At 48.5% G+C, this 22,283-nt stretch overlaps 1 protein-coding gene across 4 annotated transcripts in view; it reads left to right on the plus strand.

Moving 5' to 3' along the window:
• The window catches only part of MACF1 (microtubule actin crosslinking factor 1), a 990,087-nt gene that overhangs the window by 567,108 nt on the left and 400,696 nt on the right, over positions 1-22,283 (plus strand). For all 4 annotated transcript variants that reach the window (XM_078680764.1, XM_078680763.1, XM_078680765.1 and 1 more), the window contains 4 exons: positions 11,332-11,498; positions 13,281-13,437; positions 15,153-15,270; positions 16,382-16,444. In XM_078680764.1, the coding sequence (XP_078536890.1) occupies positions 11,332-11,498; positions 13,281-13,437; positions 15,153-15,270; positions 16,382-16,444 (505 nt within the window). The remainder of the gene's footprint in view (positions 1-11,331; positions 11,499-13,280; positions 13,438-15,152; positions 15,271-16,381; positions 16,445-22,283) is intronic.

A 22,283-nucleotide genomic window follows, 5' to 3' on the forward strand; every position in this document is an offset into this window, starting at 1 on the left:
CCAGCCCTTCTTCTTCACTGTTTGTTTTTGCTTTTGGTTTTCGGCACCATGCTAGCCCTGAGATTGGGCCGTCTGTATTTTTCCTGTCTGGCTGCTTGGTAAGCCTTCTGTGGGGTTTTTGCCGCAGGTCTTTTCTGTTGTCCTCTGCTGCGGAAGTGTTTTCCTAAGAGGTTCCCATGTCTTGGGATGTGACCTGCCCTAGGTGGGGTACTGGTGGCTGTTGTATAGCCCTGTTATGTGCTCAGGAGCTGTGGTCGCCTGCGGACTTCTGCTCTCCGTGGGGTTATAGTATATTGTAGATGCAATCTTCTTATTGATGTCTTGGAATAGCTTGAGTTCCGCCTCAGGGTGTTCTTCTCTGGGATCGCTGGCCTGCTGTCCGAGGCCTGGTTCATGGTCCTGTCCGGTCCCACTTATTTTTGGGGCGCGTGTGCGGTCTCCTCCCTGGGGCGTGTCCAGACTCCTCTCCTTCTTCTTCGGCTGGAGACTGGCTTGTTCTCACTGCTTCTTCCAGTGGGCCTTGCGCCTGGTTTTACCTCTTATACCTGTGGGAGGAGTTAGTCCCTGACGTCTTGTCCCTTTTTGCGGGAGCAGTACGTCCCTGCGGGCCGTTGGAAGGTTCTTCCTGGTTGACCTTAGGTTAAGCTTTTTAAACTTTTGCCTGTTTATTACTGGTGGCGCCGTTCTGTCTGTGATTGCCTTTGCTCTGCCTCGTCTCCTTGGGGTCTCTAGGTTACTCTTCTCCTTCAGTGCTCCTCTTCCTGGCCTTGGGCGGAGGTTTGTTGCCTTGTAGGGGCGTAGGGTGCTCAGCCTCCTTTCGCCTTGCCTTGCTTCCTCTGTTGGGTGAAGGACAGGCTGCCTCTTCTTTCTTCTTTCCGCATCCCCTTTGGGGTTGGTGGTCTTCTGCTGGCGGGGTTCCCCTTGCTTGGGGCGGACGGGGCTCCTCGTCCTGTCTTGGGTCTTGGCCCCTGTGGGACCCTCTGTTTTGGCCAGGCGGGTGGGGTCCTCTCGCAGACCCTCCTTCCCCTTGGGTATGGCTAGGGTATCTATTCTACATGAAGGAATCTGCGGCTAGTAGTCTCTATCAGATGTACGGGTTGCTTACCTTTGGTAACGATGTATGTGGTAGAGACGATTCTAGCCGCAGATTCCTTCACGGCCTGCCCTTCCTCACCGTTCTGCGAGGACTTTTGCTTGGTCTTTTGCACTTGCCTCTCTGTGGGTGGCTGTGTCTTCTATGAGTATGTTCTTTCCCTCTTTCTGAAAGGATATTCGTCCTGTTTAATTGTTCCTTTCCTCCCCTTTTGGCACGTTGGAAGATAGCTTTGTGGGTGCTTCTGTGCCCTTATACTCTGGTTGCTCCAGGTTGGGGCCTCCCTTCCACCCTGCCCCCCCCCCCCTCCCACCCCATTTATTACTAGGGTTCCGGGCCCTCGGCTGTCCTCTAAGTTGGGGTCTTTTGGCTGTGCCTCTGCCCTTTGTTCCTTGTGGGGGTTGTCACACTCTGTGACGGGGCTGTCTTGGAGTTTTGTTGTTCCTTGTCTGTCCCGGACTGGTTCCCCTTAGTTGCTTTTGGTTGGGGTTGTAGTCCTGCCACATGTTGCTATGACATTTTTACATATGTCCTTTGTCTTCAGGGTGGGGCTATCTCTGTACTGACAGGGTTGCTGCCCAGGGCTGCGCTCTGCTCTTTATTCTTTCCCTGCCTCTGGGTACTGCAGTGCCTGGCACTGCTCTTTATGGTGTTGTCCTCACCATTCCTTTTCTGTTCTTCATACACTTTTCCTATACTCTCACAGTTTTGTCTGATGGCTCCGCGTTGTGGTGTGGAAAAGTTCTCTGAAGAAAACTGACGTAGGCGCGCCTGGGTGGGACTTATGTTACCTCGCTGACGTTACGTACGTGGACAACACCTGGGTGGAGTCATGTGATGCCGTCTCCCCGGCGCGCCGGGATGCTACGCAAAATATTTTCCAAATCCATTCTCACTCCTGGGTATAATTATGCAAGAAGGAATCTGCGACTAGAATCGTCTCTACCAGATACATCGTTACCGAAGGTAAGTAACTCGTACTTAACGACCCGCCCTTCCTCCCCGTTCTGCGAGGACCTTTCTTGGTCTTCGGCACTCGCCTACCTCCGGGTGCTTGTCCTCTGTGAGTGCCTTTTCTTCCTCCCTTCCTAGGGGGATGCTAGTCTTTTTGTTTGCTCCATTCCTTCCTTTCTGTTGATTGGTTGGTGGTTTCATGGGTACTTCTGCACCCTGGTGTCCAGTGTGGAGTTGCTCATTCTCTTCTTCCTTTCGTTGCTTACACTTCTGGCTCCTTTGCAGTCCTTGGGGTCGAGGTCCCTTGGCTGGGTCGAGGTCCTTAACTCCTTTATCAAGAGATGTTTCTCCCTGCTGGTGTTGGTTGGGGATGAATTGTCGTTACTTTTCTGTTCTGGCCTTGGTACTCTTCTCGGTTCTGGGCAGTGGTTGCAGACTTCTTTGTCTACTGTGCAACTTTTAACAAGTTTTCTGCCCCGGGGAGGTTGTTGTATTTGTTTGCAGACTTGCTTTGCAGTAGCTGTACTCTATTCTTTCATGTCTTTTGGTGCCAAAGTGCCTGGCACTGTTCTAGATGGTGCTGTTCCTCACCATTCGTTTCTACCCTTTCTGTTTAGCAGTTTTTTTCGCACACTGTTCCAGTATTCTCATAGTTTTTGTTTGTGATGGCTCCGCGTTGTGGCGGGGAAAAGTTCTCAGAAGAAAACTGACGTAGGCGCGCCTGGGTGGGACTTATGTATCCTCACTGACTTCACGAGTGCGGACGACGTCAGGGCGAATTCACGTGGTGCCGTCACCCCGGCGTGCAGGGATGCTGTAGGAAAAAGTTTTCCGGATCCAGTCTCACGTCTGGGGATCATTCTACGTTTAGGAATCTGCGGCTAGAATCGTCTCTACCAGATACATCATTACCGAAGGTAAGTAACTCGTACTTTGTGTTTGATAATCTGTTGCCATGGCATGTTTGTTGAAAGGCCAACAACTTCTTGTTTTGCTTTTGATCAAATCTGCATATACACCTGGCACAGTTCACATGTTTGTAGTTAGATTTAACTCCACAATTGGTTGTATTTTAGAATATCGTATACAGAAATATTATGCCACATAAATACTGCTTTTTCAACATTGTTTATAAAAATATGTTCGCATTGGGGGTAGATTTTCTGTTATTATCTCCTTTGGGAAGATATGTTTGTAGACTATATTTAGAACCTAATATGCATGTGAGAAGATATTCTAAAAGTTAAATTCTGCTCTGCTATTACAATCCACCTGTGTGTCCATAGCTCACATGCATATGTTTCTTGCTTGGGATGCGTCTTACAGCTCATTTTTGGAATTAGACGGGGAACACTGGGCACTTTCAGGCAGGTTATAGATTTGTATCTGATAGACACTTATAGCTGCAGATTCCTTACCGTAAAATAATCCCCAAGTGTCAAACTGGAATCTGATTTTTTTCGTGAGCAGTACCCTTGTGCAGGGCCGGACTGAGAACCAAAACCTGCCCTGGCAAAGTGCTCGGCTGGCCCCCCGGGGAGGGAGGGGTGGGGGAGGATTGGGGGTGCGACCGCGCTCTTTGCCAGGGCCGGTTTTCGGACGATTTTCTTACAGGGCCGATTTATGCTGCAAAAACGGCCCTGTAACAAAAACGGCCCCCACCCTTGCGGCCCACCAGGGATTGCCCGGTGCCCGCAACGGCCAGTCCGGGCCTGCCCTTGTGTGTCTGTAGGTGGCATCGATCCGCTCCATATGGCTTTGTCCATGCCAGAAGTGACGTTTGCAGTGCCTATTTAGGCACCAGCGTGCTGACATCAATTCTTTTCTTTCCACGCCAGTCAGCGCAGATCCGGAGAGAGCTACCATTTGTTCTATTTTTGCTAACTTTTCTTGACATTTTGTTGAGTGTTAAAGAGGTTTTTCCTCCCGGTGTGGCAGAGATGTCCTCCCAGAAGACCAGCTTCAAGCCCTCTGCACCTGTCACTGACTGATGTCTGTGACGGACCTACATTTTTTATGCCTTTGGTGCCTTGTGCACGACCACGATCCAAAGGCCTGCTCCGTTTGGTAGGTGGTGTCATTCGGCTATGCGTAGTGTCGTCGTTGGCATAGTCCATCCTGGAAGTGACGTGTGGTGCCTATATAGGTGCCAACCCAGCGCACTGACATCAGTTCTTTTCATTCTACACCAGTCAGCGCAGTTGCAGGGCGAATAACCCACAGTCTTTTTTGACAGTCTCTTTTTAAAAGATTTTGTCATCAATTTTTCTAGACTTTTTATCTCCTGGTGCATCAGGATGTCAGCTAGGAAAGCTGGTTTCAAACCATGTGACGCATGTCATCGACAGATGTCAGTGTCAGACCCGCATTTAGTGTGCTTTTGGTGCTTGGAACGCAACCACGACGCCAAGACCTGCATCGACTGCTCCGCCATGCACCCAAGGCCTTGAGGGAGCGGTTGCTGCTTGCTGCTGCAACACAAGATCTTGTTCGAGATGAAGGTCCTTCGATCGTTTGTGGAGCCACTCCATGCTCTCATTGGGAAAATCTAGTAAGTCCCACGGGCACACGAAGAGCAAGAAGTCATAGAGATCTTTGACTTCACATCGTCCTTCAAAGTCATCTCAGGGGACAGGGGAGCATACCTCCCAGTGTTTCCAGGAGCCGGACCAACCACCGTCCAATAAAACAAATTTTATGAGGTCATGCACATATTTGGGCAGCCCGTCCCTGCGGTAGCAAAAAGAACAATTGATGGACAGAATGCAGAACAATGTCATACATTCACCCCAGTACAGAGATCTGGGCCTAAATCCATCGTTTTTTTGCTCACCATGCCATTCCAGTTTGGACCCAGCCATATGCAAATCAGTCTTGACACTGTGCCCAATGGGAACAGTCCAGCCCGAACTGCCAGGCCAGGTCCTCCCTGGACTGGAAACAAGCATCCTAGGACCGGTTTCGGGCTTTCAGCCAAGGTAGCTTGACTCCAGTGGCATGGAGAGCACGGGCCTCACGTCTGAGCATACCCGTTCCACTCGGGGTGACAAATACAAAAAGAACAATTGATGGACAGAATGCAGAACAATGTCATACATTCACCTCAGTACAGAGATTTGGGCCTAAATCCATTGTTTTTTTGATCATCATGCCATTCCAGTTTGGACCCAGCCGTATGTAAATCAGTCTTGACCCTGCGCGCAATGGGAACAGACCAGCCCGAACTGCCAGGCCAGGTCCTCCCTGGACTGGAAACAAGCATCCTAGGACCGGTTTCAGGCTTTCAGCCCTCATCAGCCAGGATAGCTTGACTCCAGTGGCATGGAGAGCACGGGACTCATGTCTGAGCATACCCGTCCCACTCGGGGTGACAAATGCGCTGGTCTTCTGACAGCAGGTTCGGCCCCAGCACCAGTCGAGCCCCCTGGATTCGTTGATGGATGGGAGCGGGGCTGGTCAAGCAATTATGACCTTCCCTGGTGCCTGCTCCATTGCCGGTGGCGCATTCCCCATTGTCATCCCCGACTCCGTCACGGAGCCAGACAGGTGTTGTCTGATACAGATGGGGGGGCTGACCCCCCCATGACAAAACCAGTTCCTTATTCAGATGACCGGCCTGGATTTGGGGGGGGGGGTGAATGGGATGGGTGAATGGGAGGGGTCTGCAGGTCCTTATGAATACAAGTTAGAAGATGCCGAGGGCAACTGATATGAGGATATAGAGGAAGCCAGTGGCCTGGACACCTCCCCAGACACTGGCTGGTCCCTCCCCCTCCTGTAATTACATAGGAGGGTGCCTCATATGCAGTGGTGGTGCGGAGGACAGCTGATGTCCTAGACCTTACGCTGCCCTCAGTGAGAGTCAAGACCAACGTCTTGACGGTGGTGCTACAGTCGGGTGTTGTCCCCACGAATCATTGCTCTCATTCAATGAAGCCCTTATTGATGTTGTACACACTGCCTGGTCCAAGCTCTGCACAGGAGTTGCCAGCCCCCATCCCCCAGCCCCAGGGGACCCCAGTTTCCACACCTAGCACCCCACCCTGGTAACTTAGTGATCCAGGCCTCCACCTCAGAAGTTAACCCCAGCGCATTCCCTACCATTCCGCCGGATAGGGAATTCAAAAGGCTGGTTACCATCGGTAAGTGGATGTTCTTTCTGCCAGTCTGGCACTGCGGTGGGTGAACATCATGTGCCTCCTGGCCCAATATTCCATACCATCTGCGACTCGGTTGCGCAAGTGCTGCTCATTGTCTCGGAGGTGGCCTGAGTCTTACTCTCTCATGCAATCGCTGATGGGAGGGAGTAAGGAAATGCCTCTTTGTGTATGGTCACCCCCAAGTTTTTCAAATGTTGCTGCTAGTTTTTCAACTCTGAGAGCGCATTATGGCCTGCTAATCAGACCTCAGTGCCAGTGGCCTGATCCTAAAGTGTATGTCGAATTTGCCATGCCCAATTGGAAATGACTAACTTACCTGCAAGTCCCTAGAAAATGTACCCTGGTACAGGGCCGGCTTTAGTGCAGTGCGACAGGTGCAGCCGCACGGAGCGCTGACCTGTGGAGGGGGCGCTGACCTCAGGGAGGGCACTGTTTTTATCAATAAGTTATGATTGGAGAAATGAGGGACACTTTGCCTGGTGGTAGTGAGAGAATCCGAGTAGGTGGTCATGGGGTGTGGGGGCGCCAAATACTTTTGTTGCACCGTGCGCCACCAGTGCTAAAGCCGGCCCTACCCTGGCATGTAAGTTAGAGGGGTACCCGGGGTTGGCAGCCTTGATTGTACCACCCTGGAGATCCCGAAGTAAAACAAGTCCCCAAGTGCGCCACTGCAGACTGGTAGAGCAGCTGTGCAATGCTTGCCCGACTTTGCCTTTGAAAAGCAACGGCAACGCCATCACTTCCATGGACATGTATGTAAATCACGCCTCCGGCAGGCCTACTGGGCCCTAAAGGCAGGGTGCTTCAGAAAAGGGGGTGGTGATGAACAGAGTGTCTGAATTAAGCAGACCACTCTTACCCAGTCCAAAGATCAGGGCTTGATCCCTCACCGTTTTTTAGCTCACTGCACCATCCCAGCTCAGAACCTGGCTACATGCAAATTAGTCTGTTCATGTCTCAGTGCATGATGGGAACAGGGCAAACCAAACTACCAAGCCAATTCTTATACTGGGAAGGAAACAAGCTTCCGGGGACCGGTTTCTGGCATTTCAGCCGTCGTCGGCCCGGCTTGCTTGAATCCTGATGGTGCAATGAGCAAGGGACTCACGTCTGAGTATACCCTTCCACGCTTATGGTGGACAAAATGATTCAGAAAAGGGGGTGGTGATGAACAGAGTGTCTGAATTAAGCAGACCACTCTTACCCAGTCCAAAGATCAGGGCTTGATCCATCACCGTTTTTTAGCTCACTGCACCATCCCAGCTCAGAACCTGGCTACATGCAAATTAGTCTGTTCCTGTCCCAGTGCATGATGGGAACTGGGCAAACCAAACTACCAAGCCAATTCTTATACTGGGAAGGAAACAAGCTTCCGGGGACCGGTTTCTGGCATTTCAGCCGTCGTCGGCCCGGCTTGCTTGAATCCTGATGGTGCAATGAGCAAGGGACTCGCGTCTGAGTATACCCTTCCACGCTTATGGTGGACAAAATGATTCAGAAAAGGGGGTGGTGATGAACAGAGTGTCTGAATTAAGCAGACCACTCTTACCCAGTCCAAAGATCAGGGCTTGATCCATCACCAAAGGCAGGGTGCAACATTGGCAGAGGCAGGACATGTAATTTACATGTTCTGACCGTAATACACACAAAATGACAGTTTTACTGTGGAAAAGCTCCCTCGCCCAATTGGAGAGTACAGGGTTACTCACTGACCACTCAGCTGTGCTAACTCCTAAATGGTGCAATGAAAGTGGGCACTTCAAGGTATTAAAGATCTCATTACATTTACCCCGACTTGTATCTCAAGTCACAATTAACTTGTTTCAGTGTGCAGCTTTAGCAAAGCTTCCATTTTGTTCCCTTTAAAGCTCCTGTTCCTTGCCAGGCACACATGAAGCCTGCTCAACTTAAGAGCTTTCTGCCTTCCTGGAGAGATGTGCTAACAACTCTCAGGAAGAAGAACAAAGAGGGATGGCAGGCCAGGGAGGTGTCACCTCCCTCCTGCAGGAAGCCACTTGAGTGTTAGCCCTAAAAGAGAGGCTTCAAAGGTGAAGCCGTCTTTGAAGGGCAGATGTATAGCACCCGGGGAAGGGCTGCCCCATTGTTGAGGGAGATAGGCTGGCGCAAGGAGACAGAGAGGCTTGACCCTGCGCCCAATGGGAACAGTCCAGCCAAACCGTTTTACCCCAGGGGCGTGTATCCCTGAGGTACCCATTCCTCAGGGGTGGGCTACTGAGGTCTGGACCCTAAGAGTGGGGGTTTCGGCATCATGGGAGTGGGTAGAATGGTTCATCCTTGGATAGCCAGATGCCACACTCCACAGAAGTGGTCACCATATGGATGGGAACCTGCTAGTCTGTTGGCTATAAACTGCATCCTGCCCTGAAGGCACTTTCTGAGCATAAAGAGGGCACCCTTGGCACCTAGAACTCAACCAACTCGGAAGAAGAACCGAAGGAGGACTGCCCTGCTGCACCAAGGGATCATCAAAGGGAGGCTGCACAGACAAGGGCAGCACCTGCTGCACCTGGTGACTAGCAAAGACAGGGACTGTGCCTGCTGTTTCCTGCTCAAGGAGAAGCCATCTCCAGAGCCCAGTCAAGGCAAGAGAACTCCAAGGGCCAGCTGATGAGCCTCCTGTTCGTAGCACAACAGCTGAAGAAGCCTGCTGGGGCAAGTTGGTAGCCCAAAGTCTTCAAACCGCTACCACCACTGCCGTGCAGCACAGAGTTGAACTGAGAGTGCTTTCGGAGAGTTGCTGGGACCCTTAAACGGAAAATTATTGACTAAGGAAGGATTAGCTTCGAACCGCAACTGCGGGTAGTGCAGTGGCAACTGGACTTCAGTCAGACGGGAGAGGACTTACAGGGACATTGATCATGCAAGCAGGACCACGTCATTTTCTACGTGGACTGAGGAATCCCTGCAGCAAGACCCCCGTCGATTGTGTCGCATCCACAGCACCTTAAGAGCATCTTTAGCATCCTTCATCCCTTGCACCAGGAACACTCCATAGGAATCCATTGCAATGTGAATAAAATGCCTGGAACTTTTAAAGGACTGCTTCCCTGGAGAGTCTGCTATCCTAAGATGTAGAGCATGAGCACGGTCCTCTGATCAGGCTGCCTCTTCGGGAGGATCTTTTGCCTCAGCAGCAGGGCTGTGTTCTGCATCCAAACCTGAAAACACCTTCATGTGTAGAGATTGAGCAGTGATAGTTGACAGCTTTTGACCGTCCGCTCAAAGTTTGCAACGTTATCTTGCCCGCCAGGCATCCCTCCAACAATCCAACAAGACAGAATACTCCTGTAGTTGGAGCAAGCTTGTGGCATGGTGTACAGATAAGCCAGTTGACCCTCTATCTGCACTTCTTTCCGAGGGTCTTTTTTTTTATTCTTACTGTATCCCAGTAAGGCTCTTATTTGGTTACATTGAAATAGTATTTGTCTGCCATTCGTCATTTTTGCGGTTGCGAGATCTGCCATCACTTTTAAATCCCCTATTGTAAATGGATTTCTCAAAGGCCTTAAACACAGCTCTCCACCAGCTCCTTTCACTATGCTACAGTGGGACCTTAACTTAGTTCTTACATTTTTGAAGTGTGCTCCCCTCAAGCTGCTTACACAACTGCCCTTTTATGCTCCATACCATACAAATGGCCTTCCTAATGGTGATCACATCCGCCCGGAGGGTCAGTGAGCTACGGGCACTTTCATCACAGCCACCCTACAATACCATATACCCAAACAAACTTTTCCTGTGTACGAGAGCATCCTTCCTATCGAAAGTTGTAAATCCCTTTCATGTTGTCCAGCCTATCAACTTGCCTACCTTTTACGCTCTGTGACACCTCCTCTAAAGAAGAGGAGAGACTCCATCGGCTGGACCCAAAAAGAGCGTTGTCATTCTACCTTGACCGCACAAGAGAGTTCCAGGTTGGTAATCAATTTTTTGTTGTGTATGTTGGTGCCAAAAAAGGCAAGTTGTTGCTGAACGCACTTGCTCAAAATAGTGCTGTGCATCAAAATTTGCTGCACATTGGCCAAAAAGCAACCTCCCGGTGGTTTGCGTGCTCATCCCACCAGACCCAGAGCTGCAACTACTGCGTTAGCTTGCGTAGTATTTGTCCTGGATATCTGTCCAGCAGCAAAGTGGGCTTCTTTGCACACGTTTACAAAGCACTACTGCCTGGGCAGTCAGGTCCGGCAAGACATGCATTTTGCCCGTTCAATCCTACAGGACATTTTAGTCTAATCCATGTAACAGCTGCACCTCTGGGGAGGTATTGCTCTGGTATCTATTCTAAGATACGAAATCTGCGGCTAGAAGTCTCTCTCAGATAAACAGGTAACTTACTTTTGATAACACCTTATCAGGTAGAGATTTCACAGTAAAGGGTGGTTTCCCTTTTTAGGGACCTAGCTGAACACACCAGAGGTCATTGTACTTTGTGGCTCAGCGTTTCTGATGTGGAAAGTTGCAACAACACAAAACAGACAGCATGCTGGGTGACACCTACATAGGTATCGCGCATGTCACTTCTGGCGCGGACTAAGCCATGCGGAGTCGAATGATGCCACCTACCGGCGCGCAGGGGTACTGCTTCACAGAAAATTTCTGGATCCAGTTTGATTTTTTTGTTTCCTGGGGATTATCCTTCTGCAACTAGATTGAGTCTCTACCAGATAAGGTATTACCAAAGGTAAGTAACATATTTGTTTAAACATTACTGTGAGCAGCACCACAGCTCACATCTGTGGTTATTCTCACTATTGGCACACCCCACTGCTTGCACACTCTTTCCTAACCACCTGCTAGTGCTCATTACAGATTTGCTGGTTTAAGGTGCATTTTGCCAACTCCCACTGCTCATGTGTTTTCATATGCGTTTACTCTGTGGATAAGCACTCTTTGCAGCTCAAATAAACTTTCTGGGGGTTTGAATTACATTATATTTATCTCCTACAGTTCAAGTGTTCTTGCTTGGCTTTGGAAGTACCATAAGCAATGTCAGCAACTCCCATGCACTCGTTTGCCTTTTCACTGTATCATAGATATGCTAAACAACACATGGTATGAATAGGAAATCATCTTTCTCTCACACATTTGTTTGCCTTCTATCAGGAGCTCAATACAGCGTTGAGGCAGCAGAAGGAGAATGTGGATGCCCTTGAGCAGGTGGTAACAGACCTCAGCAAGTCATCTTTTCAGACAGACACCTCACAGCACCTGCAACACGTTCAAAGTCTGAAGAAAGATTTCACACAGTTACAGGAGGCAGCTAAAAACAGGTATAAAGTTTCCAGATCGTAAAGAAAAATATGCAAATTATGGGATCTCGGAGCATGTCATATACCCTCACCAAAATCCCTGCCCTGTCTCTCCTCCTTTTCCATCTTTCTTCCAATATGGTTCACAGCTCTACTCTGGAGCTGGGTTCTAATTCTGGAAGGCCATGTGAGCTTACTGCCTGATTTGCTTTCTCCACTGTTTGAGTTACCTTTTCTGCTGGCTGATTTCCCCATGTGGTTTCATTTCCGACCTTGTGGTCTGATTTGACCCATCTCTTATTTTGCACCTCTCGCTATCTTACCTGCCTTATCTGCACCCTCACTGTCTGATCTTCCCCTTTTTTGTGTCTGATTTCCCACCCCGTTGTAATCAGATATCCGCCCCTCCACCCAGTTGCTGTTCGGTATAACACCTCTCACCCCAACAAGGTTGGATATTCTACCCCATGCCTCATCACAGTTGTATTTACTACCCCATCATGGCTGCATTTAACCCTCACCCCTTTGTGATCGCATTTAACACCCTGCCCATTCGTAGTCACATTTAACACCTCCGCCCATTCGTAGTCACATTTAACACCTCCCTCCCATCTCATTTGTCTCCACCCTGTTGCCCTTGGGTTTGACACCCACCCCTGCTCACATGGATTTTCCACCCTGTCACCCTCAAATTCCATCTCCCCCGACCCTGTCGTATTAGGGATTTAATCCTTGTCATGGAGGGATTTATTAACTCCCTACTTCATTGTGGGGGAATTTGAGACCCCACCCCATCGCCCTTTGATTTTCCACCTGGCCCATTCTGTCACCCTCTGTTTTAACACCCCCACCCCTCCGCCCTGGCATTTTTCACCCCCTGTCTTGTTGTCCTTGGATTTAATACCTGCTGTTGCCCTCAGATTTGTCAGCCACCCCCTCACAATCAGATTTCCCACCCCCCTGCCGCATTAGTCTGCCCCTTTACTGTTTGATCTGCCTCCTTACAATCTGAATGGGTTTCTGTTTGTGAGTAAGGCCCTCCCTCTATGTAGATATCTCTCACTGTGTGTGAACCCCTTACTATGGGTGTGATTTATAGATTGGCGGAGAGAGCACTCTGTTGCAACAGTGGCAGCGTGCCCTCCCTGCCAATATAGTGGTCTGCCTGCCAAATCTAATTGTAGGTGCACCTTAAGTATGGCAGTGGCAGAGACTACTCTATCTTTGCTGTGGCCAAACTTCTTCAATGGCCTGGGGAGTAGGGGGCCATCGGAGAAATGGCTTCATGTCCACCCACACAATTTAGATGGGTGGACATGTCATTTTTTACTGTTCCTTACTGCCAGGTAATCCCTTTTCATCTGTTCCTTACTTCCAGGTGAAACCTGGCAGTAAGAACAGTAAAATTGTTCTAACGCTCCACCTACCGTGAGAGGAGACTCCCATGGCAAGGTGAGAATTATATTTTTCTTTTCAAAAAGAAAATCCAGTTTATGGATTTTCCTTTTGAAAGGAAAAATAAAATACTATGTGCTACAAGGCTGTGTCCTGCTGATGCAGCAACGTAGCAAAGAGTAAAATGCATTGACCGGAACCGATGTCACCACGGTTCCTGGCAACGCTTTTATAAATGCCTGCCTGTCTGGCGGTCATTTTTAACTGTGGCCGACTGTCCGTTCACCAGGGCAACGGAGTAATTTACTCATCGGCCGTCCACTTGGATTTAAATCAGGCCCTGTGTGTACAAGCTTTTCGGTCTCTGTTCAGGCCATTTAGTCAATGTCCATGGTTCTTCCTCCTCAGGGAAAAGGAGGCGCTGTCCTGCCAGCAGAGCTTGTCTGACTTCCGCAAATTGGTAGCCTGCATGAAGAAGTGGCTCTCTGAGACTGAATGTAGCATACCTTCAGTGGAATCCTCCTTGGGGAACCAGGAGCTGGAGACCAGAATTCGGCAAACCAAGGTGAGGAACCTGGTATGTCTCAGGTGTGAATGGGAATGCCAATGTGTACAGCTCTCTATCTGTTAATGTGTACCTCTCTCAATGCCGGAGCATGCTGTTTTTGGTTCTTATATGTGCAGCTTTCTCTGCCGTTGTCTGTAGGGGTCTGAACCAGTGTGTGCCTCTATTTTACTGCCTCCTGCATGCCTCCCTAAGCCTGCCTGCATGAAGACCTGCTGAGTGTACACTTCCTTGCCTGAACATTATTATTTATTTAATTTATTTATTTATTTATTTAGAAGCTTGTAAAGCGCTCAGCTGCCCCCGACGGGGGTGTCCCGGCGCTGTGAACATGCGACAGCCAGAGAGGTTCAGTGAAGGCCAGGGAGATTCAGTGAAGGCTAGATCAGAGAAAAGAGCCAGATCTTAAGTTTCCTTCGAAACAGAGGCTCTGATGTCAAAAATCTGAGTTCCAACGGCAGTAGGTTCCAGAGTTTGGAAGTGGCCACAGCAAAGGCCCTACCTCCCGTGCGTGCAAGACGAAATCGTGGGCAAAACATTAGGCGAAGGTGATTAGATCTAAGGTTCAGCGTTGCTTGTGTGATCTTCAGTCTGTGCCTCAAGTATGCAGGGCCTCGTCCATTAAGAGCTCTAAAGGCAAGGACCAGGGCATTGAACTGAATGCGGTATCTCACTGGTAGCCAGTGCAATTTGGCCAAATAAGGTGAAATAGAGTGGCGATATGGAATGTTACAAATCATCCTGGCCGCTGAGTTCTGCACTGTCTGCAAACGATTAATGAGATACGCCGGGGCTCCAACATACAGACTGTTTGCGTAGTCCAAATGGGACCTTATTAGGGCATGGACTACTGTCCTGCGGGAATCAAGTGGCAAGAAAGGGATGATTTTCTTTATCATTCGAAGCTTTCCAAAACAAGATGCCGAAACTTTATTAATTTGAGTTTTGCAGGATAGGGCTGTATCAAATTGGAAGCCCAAATTACGGGCAGCTTGAACAAGTGCCGGGGGGGGATTGAGTTCAGCCGGCCACCAAAAATTAGCGGGCATGGGAGATTTCTGGTTAAAAAAATAAGACCTTCGTCTTATCAGTGTTCAATTTTAAGTTGTTTGAGGACATCCAGGAGGCGATGTTCATCAGGCAAAGGCGAAAATTTGCCAGAGAGCTTTCAGAGTGGTCCTTAAAAGAAAATACAAGCTGAGTGTCATCAGCGAAAAGATCACTCGACGCCCCAGGATTCAACCACTTTCCCCAACGGCATCAGGTACACATTGAATAAGAGGGGGCTGAGAGCAGATCCCTGCGGAACCCCCCATGTCAATGGTTTCTTCGTGGAGACAAAAGGTCCAAGAAACAGCTGCTGAGATCTGTCCGTCAAAAATGATTTAACATTCCTTTCTAAAAGCTAGGCTTAGCTGTCCATATCCATTGGCTTTGTACATATGGATACACTTGCCTATGTGCCTGGCAACTTGTGCCCTTCTGAATGCCCCCTGTCTGCTCATATGTACATTCTTGCTGCTCGCTGGGCTCACTTTTCTGCATGTTTTTCTTCAATGCTGTTAGTGTTCGTCTGCCTGTGTACGTTTTACTGTATACCATTGCCTACACACTATCCGCCAATCTTCCTCTTTGTGCATGCTATTTGTCTATAGGTGCTTACTCTGTCTTAGCCTGCACATAATACTGTGCATCATTCCCTATTATTTCTCCAGATGCTTCTGGAGGAGTGGGCAGGCCACCGAGCACAGGCAGAGGAGATTGGTGATAGAGGGACCGCCCTGGAGAATCTAATCATAGAGATCACTGCACCTGAGACCCAAAGCAAGACAGGTAAGTTGGCAATTCAGGCACCACTATGAATGAGGCTGTCCATGACAGTTGAGCCATCACTTGAGGTGTGGCTGTAGCTGAGGCTAACAACAGGAAATGAATGGTCAAAGTAGATTATAATTGAGGATCTCCAACGCTGGTAGAGGATGCAAGCTACAGTTGAGGTTAACCACAATTTGTGAACTCGCTCCACAGATGATGCTAACCAAGTCAAGTTGAGAGGGTGTTGTCAGTATGACCAAAGATACATCTCACCAAGATAGTCAAGCTGGATGCCGCAGGTGAATTATGCTGACTAATATAGTTGAGGCAGTCATATAGTTAACACTAGATATGAGGCTAAGCTAAACAGGTAAGTAGGTTTTGCAGGCACTGCTAGCGCTCAAGCTAATCAAGACAAACGAGCAAGAATCGGGGAATGGGCAGAGCTTGGGTTATCCAAGGCAGGTAAGTGGATACCACTGACACAGCTGTCACCATGTGTTGGCTGAACTAAGTCTGGGCAGTGAATATGGCAGGCAGACTCATAGTCTTAAGCCAAGCTATAGACTGGCTAATACTAAAGGAGCCAATGACAACCAAGACTGGTGAGCAGATATTGGAGGCAGGCACCTAACAAAGATTATCCAAGATGGGTGAGAAGCATTCCCAAGGGTAGCTAGAGCTATGGCTCAAAAAGCAAATTGAGCAAGAAGTAAGCAAGATCTGTCAGTACACCAAGCACAGCTATCACCAAGGCTGAATGATAGATGTGATTAGTGAAACGTGGGCTAGAAGTGTTAACTGTAAAAGGGGAACATTGGTGATCTGGCTGTGATGCCTGGTGCACTAGCACTTTGAGATGTAGGAGTGTTGTTTGTGCGTTGTAGTTTAGGAACTTTCAGGCCTATGGTACAAATGTGCTGGCTGTTCTTAAGGCTGTGTTGGAGCGTTAGCACTTGTAGGTACAGCAGGAATGTTTTGGGCCGTTGTGCAAGAGAAATGCCTTAGGTGTGTCACATAGGGTATAATGAATGATATAGTAGTGCTACAGTGACTTCTAGTGTTGGAGCTTTGGCTATCATGTTCTTGTCTTATGATGTCACTGTCTGTCTCCTTGTCCTATGTGCAGGTTCTGCCCTTACCAACTCAGGAGTCTCTGCAAGCAGTGTGAATGGATACCATACCTGTAAAGGTGAGCATTTCCCAAACCTACGGCAAAATGGACAGGTGATAGAGATTGCTAATCCGCTGCCAGTTTTCAGCATGTGTTGCAAATCACATGCTGAGCACTTTTTTTGTTTGTTTCGGAATCAAGCATGGGCCGAATAACTCATGGTTATGTTATGTTATGTTAAGGCCATATTTTTTGAGCGCACGGCTGCCCAAGGGGGCGTCCCGGCGCTTTTGCAAAGAGGCCTAAGATCTACAAACACATAGAGGAGCAGCACAGTTGTCAAAAGAGTTACACAGAAAAGAGGAGAGTCTTCAACTCTTTCCTAAACGCCAGGAGGTTCGTAGCTTTGCGTAGAGGGAGAGGGAGCTCATTCCAACATCGGGCTGCCACAAATTGAAAGGCTCGTTCTCCCATCCGAACACGCTTAGCCGGAGGCACCTCCAATTTAGGCAGATCGTAGCACCCTCCGTGGCACATAGAAAGCAATCCGCTTCCTAATATAATTAGGACCGATGGAATGAAGGGCTTTAAAGGCCAGCGTAAGAATTTTAAATCTAATTCTTTTCGAAATTGGCAGCCAGTGCAGCCTATTCAAAAGCAGATGTGCGCTGGCTCTCCTTGGCAAGCCGAAAATAGCTCTGGCCGCCGAATTTTGCACAACTTGCAGTCTGGCCAGAAGATACTTGGGCAGACCTGCAAAGAGTGCATTGGCGTAATCTAATCTAGATCCCACCAACGCCTGCACTACTGTCTTCCGATATTGTAGGGACAGCAGAGGAAGAAACTTCCTCAACATCTTGAGGATGCCAAAACATTTCCCGGATATCCCCATAACATGGGGGCTAAACGAGAGAGCATCATCAAGCAGTACTCCCAGATTTTTTACTTGGGAAGATGGTTGCTCAGGGGGAAACATGTCCTGGGGCCACCAGGACTTCCAGTCCGGATCAGGAGCACAGCCGAAGAAAAGCAGCTCAGATTTATCTGAGTTGCACTTCAGGCTGTGCCTCAGAAACCACGCAAATACTGCACTCAAACAGCCCCTTATCCTGTCGCCGTCAAAAGCCTCACCTTTGCTGCAAGTGAACAAAAGCTGGGTGTCATCAGCATATGAGATGACCCGGGCCCCATAAGTCTCCGCTACAAGCGCCAGAGGGGCCATATAGATATTAAATATGGTGGGGCTCAGAATGGACCCTTGAGGAACCCCAACCTCTAGCGCTTGCATTTCAGCGGAGAACGGGGGAGCCCAGATCACCTGCCGGCCTCCTGCCTGCCTGCCTGCCTGCCTGCCTGCCTGCTGACCCTCCAATATACAATGGTGCAAAGACTTCTTCTAGCCTCGGTTTCAGATTGTGTCACCAATGAAAAGTAGCTGGTGTAAGTTTGATGGGTACTGAGAAAAATGTGGAGCGTCCTTTGGAGACCTGAAGACCTTATACCACTAAGGTTGCATCAAACAGTCTATTAAACAAGACATTGGGTCTCATGAGAATGACACAAAGAGGTGGTAGTTCTAGAAAACGCACCTTTTTTGGCACAGCCCCAAATGCCATTCAAAGTTGGCAAAGTCTGATCGGCATCAGATTTATAATGTATGCCTTCCTGTAGATCATGATGGGTCAGCTTGTTCCCTGACAATTGAAGTGTAACAAGACTATACATAAGCATCTTGATCTTAGGTGAGCTTGATATACTGTCATAGAAAGACAAAGAAATGAGATTACTGTTGGGGTGTACAAGGAATTTTAATGCGGGGAAGAGATGGAGGAAAAATGTAGGCTCACTGGGATAGCAGGTCTAGAAGAAAAGAATCTAGACCTGTGATCCAGGCAACATTGAAGAAATTGTGACTCAAACAAAACCCGTCACCAGAGATATGGAGATAACATTTAGTTTCACACACAATCGCCATTACTCCAATGAGGAAAGACAAAATACTGAAATGCATCTTTGACGTGAGGATCAATATCTTCCGATCAGCTTCGAGTGTAAAAAAGGGCTGTTTGTGGACCATATTACCCAGAGTGAGAACAGTCTTGAGAAACGTATCGATGCTTAAGGAGGCACACCTCAAATACAAGGTCAGCCTCAAGACTAAGCCTCCAGGACGTTTCTCGGGTTCACTGGACCTTAAAAAATTTTACGCCTCTAGAAACTTTCATGGTACACACAAAACAAAAGGCATAGGGAAGGAGAAAAAGACAGAAGTTCGTAAAGGAGGATCTATACTGACCAGGACACAGGTCACATTGCAGACATAGCACAAGAACAACAAGAGGAGACACATGACAAGACACCAGTTAACCCACATCCAACTCCACAAAAAGTCACCAAGAAAATGTTTTCTTCTGAAGAGGCATCAGCAAAGAGCTCAGGTATCCAAAATACATTGGTCACAACACCCGTTTCATATTTTTGCCCTGCTACCAAGAATCTGAGGAAGAAATGAAGACTGGAAGAGCATTAACAGGATAGATATGGTGATGATGCTTGGGACTCGAGTATATTGGACTGCATATACAGTGTATTTTGGACGGCGTTACACAGGGCACAAGTCCTAAAAAGAGAAGTGGGGGGACGCGGTCACCGGAAGTGACGTCACGACAGAAAGTGACGTCACGAAAGGCGGCTTGTGCAATCAGTTTAATTGCCTCCCCTCGCTCACCCCTTAGATGCGAATGCATCAGAGACGCCAGCACGCGAGCAGCGTGCTGAATAAGCTCCGATCTCGCCCCAGAGAGGTCAAAGTGTCAAGTCCAGCTTTTGGGCAGGGGGGACGGCGTCCACCCGGTAAAAACGTGGTAAAATAAGTGGGGGGACGCGGTCCACCCGCGTGGTACCCCGACTCGAGCCCTGACGTTACAGATACTGGAATTCTGCTCTCACAGCATTGTGTTGCTTTTGCAGCTTAGTGGTGACATTCTACAGCCTGAGTTACTTTACAGTGTCTCTCCTGTGATCAAACATAAACAACCATAATCCAGTATCCCTCACAGTGACTCCTTGTCACACTCTGCAGAAGGAAAGGCTCCTGTTGAGGATTTAGACTTCAATTATTATGGTGCTGCCTGCCATTGGAATCTATTCCACAATCCCTGAGGTATCACTTTCAGTTTCTCAACATTTAGATGGACTGGCATTTCTGTCTGAGCCCTATTGGTGTCTGTCAATGTGAGGCCTTGCCGGTCCTGGATAGTAGAGGTTGCAGAGCATCAATTGTAGTTTTGCACTGGTGTCCTGGGGCTACAGTACTGCTGTACTCCACTTGATTCACCAGCTACTCCATAGTATCGCTTGATACATTCTTTTTAGTAGGGTCGAGCAGCCGGTGCTTACTCTAGGATGTGGTGTGACGTTAGATGTGCAAACTGTATAACACATCGCATGACAAGTAATTACTGCAACGTGCAAGCAGTTCTTGTGTGTTTAAAGACAACCTATTTGTTTCAAGGTAACTGACCTCAAATGATTTTGTAGCTCCTAAACACCAGGTGCTAAACGTTTGTTAAAAAATGAGCAGATGTTCACGGAAGGGGGAGGTTTGACTGTGTCCTCGTCTAGTTAAAGGTGATCAGAGGTCGCGTTATGGAAAGGGCACACTGCCCAGTTCTGCACTTTGGTACACCAATAACAAGGTGCGCTGGGCACAGACCAGAACACTGTGCCCTCTTACAGTCAGTGCACTGTTTCTCAAGGCAGCCGCAAACTCGCATCTCCTCTTTGAGCAGAACGTTAGTGTAAGGTGGAGTGGCTGTTTGAAGCATTCACGTCGTCTTTGTCAGTGACTGCGGCACTCAGCCTGTATTTCCAAGGAGGGCAGAGATATATGACTGTGGGCCACCTCTTTCCCTTATGCCTGTGTCCATAATACAATGTGCGCGTTGAGCCAAATTGTTGCCTTCATTAGTATGGGACCACACCCTTGGGCTAATGAGGGAATGCCCCTTTAGAATAGCTCTGGCTCTACATGTGTGAGTGCAATATTTATAACAACATGAGCCATACAAGTGTTTGCAACCCCTTCTGGGGAGTGTAGAAATGGGCGCATACTGCCCCACTGTCAGCAGTACCTCAAAGTCTTTTGGCGATGCTGATCAGAGTCCAAACTAATGGTTGTTCTGGTTTTGACTTTTTTGATTTTACAGAGTTTTATATTGTGCGAACTTAACCCGAATCAGGTATCAGAGCCCTTTACATAGCACCAGTTGCATTACATGAGGACACATTAATTTTTGTTAGGCACAGGGAGATTAAGTGATTTGTCCAGAATCACAAGATGTTCAGCGTCAGTGCCGAGACTCGAACCCGGTTCCCCAGATTCGAGGTCGACCGCCCTAGCCGTTAGGCCAACTCCTCTCCCCGATACGCATAGATTGAGTTTGGTTTCAAGTCTTTGAATGTGCTTACAAATGCACCTATCGTGAAACTCAAAGCCAGGCCTAGTGAGTCCACCTCTAAAAGAAATCAAGTGCTCAAAGCTGGTATTAAACAGGCTACGTAGCTCCTCTACCACCAAGGCTTTGAGAGACCTTCATTGGCTGCCGATTAGGGATAGAGTCAGCTTTAAATCTCTATGCATCGTATATAGAGCAGTGCACAGTATGGGCCCTCTATCCATGCAAGAGAGATTTACCAGGTACAAGCCTATTAGATATCTTCGCTCTTCCAGTGCAAATCTGGTAACAACTACCAGATTTAAGAAATCCAGGATGGGAAGCAGGGCCTTTGGCACAGTAGCCTCACGCCTCTGGAATGTGCTACCCCAGAGCATCAGACAAGCTAACTCTTTGCTATGTTTAGAAAGAGGTTGAAGACTTGGCTATTCCCCAGGAATGAGAGCAATGCCCCCCATTAACAATCAGGCTTGTTGCTGTTGAATCCATCTATCTAGGTTACAGCGCCAGGATACCCGGAGGTACAAGAAAGCAATACAATAAGTAAAGCATTTCTTCTTGACATTTCTCATGGTGTCCAGGAAGGCGAGGGTCTGAATGACCTTGTGTCAGCAGTACTCCTAATTTGGTGGGTACAATCACTGGAGTCCATGTCCAGTAATCCCTGCAATACTTAATGGGTACATTGGTTATCTAGGGTGCCATTGTCCCAAAGGTGGTCAAGGGGAAGTGGGTTCCTGTATTTTGCAACTTACAGATCAATGGTAAAGATGTTCCAGTAGCAGCCCTACAGGCACCCCAGTGGGCACTGGGGGATTCCAGTAGTCACTGGACCCCCATAGAGGAGGTTCAAATCTAGACGTCTCTTGTACCAGTTATGACAGACTGGGACCTATGCCATAGATCGAAGGAGTCTCTGGAGTGTTAGTTGCATAGGAAGGGTGCGAGCTACCATTCCTGGAATGGGTTTCGGCAGGTGAAATGAGGAATTGCATCAAACAGGATGTCCTCTCCAAAGAAATGAAGACACTGAACAGGAAAAGGCAGGTGAGTCAGTTTCACTGGCTGGGGTTCCGCACTGACTCCAAAGGGGCTCTGGTCCCCCACCCACAGAGAACACATTTTTTAGGAGGTAGAAATGAGATGTGTACGTGCATGCCAGGTGGCCAGCTTGACCTTGTCCATAGAATGGAGAATCCCATGTGGAGTCCAATGAACTTCACCATTCATGCTTCCAGGCACACAAGTGAAACTACACACACACGTACGTCACCCACCATGTATGTCCAAGGTATCATAAAGGCAAGGGATTTCAGTCATGTGAGGCATGTTGATATTGATTCGTAGAACACTGATGTTCTAACACAGGATTCTAACTGAGGCTGCTGTTCTGTGCCCTAATTATTAAGAGCTAGATCTACTAAATACTGGTCACAATTTGTAACCAGTATATAATTTAA

The sequence above is a fragment of the Lissotriton helveticus genome, chromosome 3_1 (assembly GCF_964261635.1).
Source record: "Lissotriton helveticus chromosome 3_1, aLisHel1.1, whole genome shotgun sequence".
Classification (NCBI taxonomy): domain Eukaryota; kingdom Metazoa; phylum Chordata; class Amphibia; order Caudata; family Salamandridae; genus Lissotriton; species Lissotriton helveticus.